This window comes from Puma concolor, chromosome E4, assembly GCF_028749965.1.
Source record: "Puma concolor isolate L17-30 chromosome E4, mPumCon1.1.hap2, whole genome shotgun sequence".
In the NCBI taxonomy this organism is placed as follows: Eukaryota; Metazoa; Chordata; class Mammalia; order Carnivora; family Felidae; genus Puma; species Puma concolor.
In genome coordinates, this window is record NC_141683.1 from 147,440 (window position 1) to 154,872 (window position 7,433).

Genomic DNA, 7,433 nt, shown 5'->3' on the forward strand with positions numbered 1-7,433 from the left:
TCAAACTAGAGCCAATCTAAGAGCAAATATCAAAAGAAATACAGCTTTGCTGAAATAGGGCCACTGCCTGTGGCCTGCAACCTGACAGAAGTCCTCAGTGCAAAGGTCTGCCAGGTGGATGAGACTAACTGATGCCTCTTGAGCTGATTCCAGTACAACTGATTGCTCATAGTATTGAATGTCAAGGTCTGTCCTTTGTTCTGAAGTTATATCCTTCTTTGTTGGGACTTTATTTTCATGAAATGACAGCAATGGTAGATGGTTTTGCCCCTTTTAATATCGTCATGGGGGGGGGTGGAAACTTTAGCAAACTATCTCAAATTTTTACCAGTATTTGGAATCCCAAAGTCTGGGACCTAAGGCACAGCTCTGGCCTTGGTGAGATTTCTAGAAAAGTCAGGGCCCAGAGGGGGTGGGATCCAAGGAAGACCTCATTTTCCAGCACCCCAACTGAGCCAGCCAGGGTATAGGGCATCAATGAGCAAGTAAAAGATGATCAACAGAAAAGTTTATTGAGTATAAAAGGGTAAGGAGAGTCCTCATGGGCCCATCAGGCCCCTGGTAGAGTGAGAGCTTTGCTTCAGGGCCGGTCTGGGGAGTCCTGGAAGAAGTCATTGCACATGATAGTGACCAGGGCCAGAAAAACAGCATACTCCTGGAAGTCCACCTGCTGGTCACTGTTCTCATCCAGGTCTCCCATCAGCTTCTTCAAGCCCTCCTCATCCACCTTCTCCTGAAAGCAAGAGGGAATGACTCAGCAGGTTGCTTTCCACACACCCCTGCGTCAAACACACACTTACTGGTCAGAGCCCAGCCCTCTGTCTGCACTGGGCAGCAGGCAAGTGGTGGGCAGGGAGCCCCTGGAAGCTACAAAGGGGCCCTGTGAATGAGGACAGGTAGCTGGATGTTCATCGGGGAAGGTCTCCAGTGCTCACTGCTGGGAGTGAGGAACATGCCAGGATTCCCTGGGCCCAGCGAGGTAGGCATTATCACTACCCCCATTTTGCTCATGAAGAAACTAAAAATTTCTGAATTCAGAAAAGGAAAACTTTTTAATACCTGCCAAAGTGAAACAAAATTAGAAAATTTTAACCAAAAACAAATTTGAAAGGAAAAAAAGGCCATGCCTCACAAGTTCAAAGCCTTAGACCTGACTTCGTAATTATCCAGGAGTCACTATGGGACAGGTGAGGGGCCAACTGAAAGTTGACTGCATTTTTCTGCAAAATGTCCCAGGGTACATGTGTTAGCTGGGCTTTTCTGTCCCTATACACCTTCTTAGTTTGGCACATAATATGGAAACTAAGATTGACAGAACTGTGGGCTCTTGGGCCAGTCATTTCCCCCTCTCTGGGCTCTGGTTTGTTCAATTCAGGGAGGGGGTTGGACAGATGGATGCCGAGGGCCCTGACAGCACACACACCCATCCTGTGGCAAGCTGCAGGGACAGCAGCGATAGGACACTCACACTTGGGCCTCACCCCCTTGGTGAGGCTGTACCCCATGTTTGGTCAGCAGGACCCTCCCACCAGCTGGCCCCACTCACCCCAACAAAGCTGGGCAGCTCCTGGTGCAGAAGTGCCTTCATCTCCGCCTTACTCAGCTTGAACTTGTCACCCTCTTGGCCTGAGTACTTGTGGAAAGTGGTGACCATCACAGCCAGTGCCTGCTCCAGGGGACTGGACATCTTGGATCTGGGGCCATAGGATTGCAGGTGATGGAGACAACTTCAGCCCAGCCAGGGGGACCCACCTGCCCTTGTGTCCTAAACTCCATCTCATCTCCAAACCCCTCTCCACATCGCCCCGGAGACAGGGCCTTCCTAGGCAGGGCCCACTATGGACAGATGCTAAACCTTCCCCTGTGTTTGGAAGTCACCAAGGGAGGGGCCTCATGTCTACTCTGGTCACACTTGTGGCACACCCCTGAGGGCAGGGCTCCCCACTCTGTCTGTGGGAAGGGAAATGGCAAGGTGGCTGGAGTCCCACTTGGGTCCTCTCTATGGAGCCCCTTCCACAGGCCAGCACTGGGGAGGTGGCCTCTCCATGAGCCAGTGAGTGGGGGCTCACTGGGCTCTGGCAGTAGCCATGGCTGCAACCCAGGGTATGAGCTTCCCTGAGGAAACACTTCCGCCCCCCACCCCCACCCCTCAAGACAACGGACTCCTAAGGCTGGGGGTGGGGGGGGGGGTGAGACTGGAAACGCCCTCGGGCAAGTATGTTTCCTCCACTGGACACGGGACTCTCAGAGGGATGTATTTCCCATCACACTGGAGACCTCTGAGCCAAGGGGTGCTGTCTCTATTGGATGTGGAACCAGGGAGCGTCCTATTGGGATTGGAATTAAAGAAATTGCGTGTCCTATGCACCAGGATCACAAGGACAGAACTGAGAGGTCATCTTTTCCAAGGCTCTGCCTCTGAGAATGCTCTGAGCAGCCCCAGGAGGCTTAGAGGGTGTCCTGGGGTGAGGCCACAGTAGCTGGTGTCAGGGGCAAGGACAGCCCTGGGCCCATCCTGCTAGCTCTCAAGGCAGAGGAAATGGGAAGGGGCGGAAGGCAGAGCTATGGAACTACACAGGACAGGGACCCAGGCAGCCCACACACTTGACATCCCTGGCCCTTGTCCCTTAGTCTTGCTAGAATCCTGGACTTTGCAAAAACAAAAAACAAAACCAAACAAACTCAGGACTCTCATTAAAGCACCCACACGCATGTCATATTCCTGGGCCAAGGCCCCCAAGAAGGGTCTCTAGACTGAGATGCCCAGACCGTGAGACCTAAGAGAAGGCCACAGAGTAACCCCTAAATGAGACCTCACAGAGGAACCTGGAAAGAGCCCTCAATCAGACACTTCACAGAAGGTCACCCAAAGGGAGAGGCCCTGAATGAGAAAAGCAACTATGGAGACAAAGATTAAGACAAAGGAACAAGGTGGAGACCCAGGGGGCCTCCTAATCAGCCCTCAGCAGGACAGACACACTCACCAGACCAGATGGCAGAGAGGTTCTGGAAGGAAAGCCAAGGGCCAGGTGCGTACAGTGGGGTTTATATCCCGCCCCACTGGCCCCCAACCTGCCCTAACCTGATCCTGCCAAAGCCTGGCCTCCTGCCACCCCCACCCACTCCCTACTGGCCCCCTCCCTCCCAGAGACTGCTAGCTCCAACCCAGCCTGCCAGCCAGAAGAGAAGGCCCCTTCTAGGCCACAGAGGGGGCTGGGAGGCACCATGGGGAAGGGGCAGCCAGGACCCAGGGTGAGGGGAGATAGCCCCTGTTTGTGGGCCTAGAGACTCATGCCAGCCTTGCTCTTAGGACACAGGCCTTCGAGTCACAGCTCATGTGTGAGTCAGGCTACAGGCACCCAGGGACTTCCCAGACCTCGTGTGTGTGTGTGTGTGTGTGTGTGTGTGTGTGTGTGTGTTGAGTGTGCGAGCACGCATGTGTGCACACGCGCGCGTGTTCGAGCTGACTGGGGCGGGGCAGGGAAGCTTCAGAGCTGGCGGCACAATTCTCCTTGGTGAGGTAATGAGGGAAGCATGTGCCTGAAAACACCTTGACAGGCCCCCTTTGGGTAGGGAGGCGCCTGGAAGGAGGCAGGAAGGCAGGGAGGGACACCAGCAGCCCGGGTGCACAGTAAGGAAGCCCCTGCAGGTTTGGAAGGGAGAAGGGAAATCTTGGCGCCCTTCTCCAGCTCCGAGGGTGGGTGAGTAAGGAGGGGCCGCGGGCGGGCCTCCGCCCTCCCACACCCCATCCCTGCAGACTCCTCCCCTTGCCCAGAGAGAGGCAAACACGCCGCGGGGGCGTTCGGGACCCAGCCCAGGGGAGGGGCTCTCCGGGAAGAGCTGGCTTCTTGCTGCCCCCTCCCAAGCTCCCCCTCTCCCCCCACCCGTGTGGGCACCGCCCTTCCTGCCGGCCCATCTCCCCTCCCTCCTCCAGATGTCCCGAAGCCTCTTCCCCTCCCCCAGCGCCCCCCCCCCCCCCCCGCCCCCGGTCCTAGGTGACTCACCCACCCTTCCAGGCCCAGATGCCCAGGCAGTGACTCAGCGACACCAGCCTACTCCCTGGAGGCCAGGGCAGCGGCGGAAACCCCTACCCAGCCTGGGAGGAGACCCTGCGCGGGGGGAAGGGGGGGGGGGGGGCCCTGGGAGCTTTGAGGTAGACAGCACAGAGGAGCTGGGGCCAAGGGCTGACGGGATCAGAGGAAAACCAGGCTGCTTTCTTCCAGGGGTCACCATGGGACTTGGGGCAGCCTGAACCGTGCAAGTGAAGCCAGGCCTTGGAACCCACATATTTGCACAGCCACCCAGTGTCCCCTCCTGTCCAAGCACTTGGACCCCTCATGCTACTGCTCCTCCCTGTCAAACCCTATGTCACATAAAGCCTGAAATAAAGTCTCTCACCCCAAGGGTAAGGCCCACTGTCTTTCAAAGCACTTTGTCCGTTTTCACTCCGGACCCGCTCACATGGGGCTCAGACGTGGCAGTGGTGCCCACGCCTTCTCCGCCAAGCCTGGCAGTGAGGTGCGTGGACTCTGCCCCCCACCCTGCTTTCCAGCCTCCTCTGCACACACCCTAACTGCCTGCCCATCGTCCCCGGGTGCGCCGAGACCCATCGCTTCTGCTCACCCCTGCTCCTGTCTGCTCACCACCTGTCCTCCTGCCAAAACCCCAACGCTCTCTCAAAGTCTGGTTAGGTGCCACCTACTCCATGGAGGGTTCCCAGGCCCAGCCAGACTCCACATCTACCTGCTGTCCCACACACGGGCTCCTTTTGTCCTTGCGCACTAGACAATCTGCCCTGGGTGAATCACTTGAGGGCTTGTCTTCTCTTGCCCTCACCCCCACATAGTGAGCTCACTGGGCAGGGACTGGGTCTTACCCGTTCCTGCAGGAACAAAGGGTCTCACCCACACCCAACCAGTGCTTGTGGTTACTCAAAGCCATGGGGGGCACTGGGGAGCCCCCCACTGGGATAGTATTTAAGAGCCAAGGGGTGTTCTCACCTCCCAACATCACACCATTGGTTCTGCTACCAAATCAAAACTTGTCCCGATCCCAGGAGTGGCACAGAGACACTGGGCTAGAAAACAGCCACAAACCCCTGGGGAGGCAGCTGAGCTCCCCCAGCGGCAGGGACAGGGACCTGGAAGCTGGGAGAGAAGGTCAGAGAGCCACAGCAACAGAGGGACTGTGAAGGGATGTGAGAGCGGAGAGCAGCTCACAGCCAGGGTCAGCACCCGGACACCTGTCCCTAAGCAGGAGGCCGGGCCGGGATGGGGCCCAGCAAGTGGCTGTATTCCTGGGCCGGGACATCAATTTGCACTAACGCACAGTGTGACCTGAGCAACTCCCTCCCAGCCAGCAGAACAGGAGGGTTGAATAGAACGGCCCCAGGGTCCAACCCCGGTCCACATCCTCCCCGTAGCCCTGAAGGCAGAGAAGCCGGTCACAACCGGGCAGCGGGCACCGCCGGGCCTTGGGCACGTCCCTGGCAGTGACTCTGCCCGTCCCAGCCTGAGATGCTGGGTCCAGGCTTTCCCTCCTCCCAGCTCTGCAGCCGCAGGCGACCGCCCCCGGGGTGGCTGGCTTTCCCCGCTTGGCTCCTGCCCCCTGGTGGTTGAGACCTGTCATTGCGGGCTGGTCCCTCCCTGCTCCACGTCCTCCCTCCCACCTGACCTGTTCCCCAGCCCTTACCTGCCCTGCTCCTGACTCACCCAGGAGGAGGCAGTGCTGACTCACCTCCAAGGGGCCTTCCCACACCCACACCCTCACACCTGCCTGACTTGCAAGGTGTTCCCTGGACAGCCTGCTGAGCAGCACAGGCGGACTTCTGACGGAAGCTGGATGAAGAGCCTGGGGTGAGGGGCTGGGCACTGACCAGCTCTGCCCACACACCCCTTTCCCCAGGGCCGTTTGGCAGAAAGAAAAACGGCTGCAGGGTTGGGGCTGTGGGCCCACCGTGAGACCCCTGCCAGGGCCACCACACCTCCGAGCCTCCACCCTTTCACCACAAACATCTACTATCCTTCTATCCCCCAAAATATGCTTTGAAATATTTTCTCATAACAAACTGCATTGAATAATTTGTCTAACTACCCCTGTTTGCATGGTCGGCACCAGAAAGCCTGATGATCCCACCATGCAATGAGCTCGTGCTGGAGGGGTGCGGGGCTGAGGTTACCAGGCACAGGTGCCAAGGCGATCTCGGCGTATTATTCCATTTAACTTACACCACCATCCCGGGAAGCTGGTACAATCTCACCCACTTGACAACGGAGGAAACTGAGGCTTAGGGAAGTTTGCCCAAGTTCACACAATTAACAAGATACGGCTTGCACATAGGTGGTCAAATGGTAAACTCCCTCTATAAGCCCCAATCATTAAGAACCCCGAGAGCGCTAACCTTCCAATTTCCACACTGACCACCCTCGGTCTCTCTGCCATTCTCTCCCCACACCCACCCCTAGCCTCTTGGACTCACTTCTCAACTTCACCAGTGCCCAGGGGCCCATATCCTGCACCTGCTCTGGTCTGGCATCTCCAACCACCCCTCTTCTCTTGCCTCCAATTGCACTCGGCCTCTATTTTAAGCAAGCTTAAAAGAAGCCTTCACCGGACCTCCCACCTCCCTTAGGACCCCTCTTGGCCACAAATAACACCACCAACCACCTGATGAAAGCCGGCTGTCCTCCTAGCCTCCTGCTTCCCCCTCGCTGCCCTCCGGATGGTGGTCAGGCCACCTGCCTACTCAGTGACACACAGCTGGACTCCCCTCCCGCCCTGCCCCTGCCCCTGCTCCAACCCCTGCTCAGCTCTGCCAGGCTGAGCTTCCTAAACTCAAATCTGAGCATGTAACCCCTCAGGTGAAAACATAATGATGTCTTATAACTTTGAGGAGAAGGCCACCAAGCACGACACGCCTTCCCCGGGGACCAAGCTCGCTGCCGCACAGGCCACAGGCTCCCATGCCTGAGGGCCCTTCCTAAGCCATTCATTATCTCGGTTTGTCCCCTGTCGCTCAAAGATCACCTCCTCTGTGCACCACCCGAATCTGCTCTCCAGCCTCCCCAAATGCTAGAGCGCACACGCACGTAGTTTTTAGGGGTTCTTCTGGCCCCCTTCCCCACAGCAGCAACTTTTATGAGACTGTTTCTTTATGTGTCTCCCCACTAGCCTGGGCTGCTGACAAATAGAATGAGTGTCGTTCATTCCCAGTGTCCCCAGTGTCTGATGCAGAGCAGATGTCTAGCGAATGGCCAGTGCTGTCCCTCATTGCCACCGTCCTCCCCCCTTCCTTCAACACCACATGTCCAGACCAGGCTGTATCTGCCCCCCTAAACCTTCTAGGTGCCAACTTGCTCCCATTGTACCCACCCAACTCTCTCCAGTGTCACCAGATGCCTCCTTGCCCATGACAGTGCTTTGGGAAAGAGGCA

At 57.2% G+C, this 7,433-nt stretch overlaps 1 protein-coding gene across 2 annotated transcripts; it reads right to left on the reverse strand.

The window, feature by feature from the left end:
• Nucleotides 1-493: 493 nt before the first annotated feature.
• On the reverse strand, nt 494-3,107 carry S100A2 (S100 calcium binding protein A2). 2 transcript variants are annotated; one of them, XM_086693665.1, is made up of 3 exons: nt 2,985-3,107; nt 1,547-1,694; nt 494-730 (listed from the first exon to the last, which is right to left on the reverse strand). In XM_086693665.1, exons 2-3 carry the CDS (start codon nt 1,685-1,687, stop codon nt 581-583), a joined length of 291 nt encoding a protein of 96 aa, XP_086549791.1. In that variant the 5' UTR covers nt 1,688-1,694; nt 2,985-3,107; the 3' UTR covers nt 494-580. The 2 variants fall into 2 exon arrangements, with proteins under 2 accessions (XP_086549791.1, XP_025771050.1); XM_025915265.2 differs by having other exon boundaries at nt 494-733.
• Between the last annotated feature and the right edge of the window lie 4,326 nt (nt 3,108-7,433).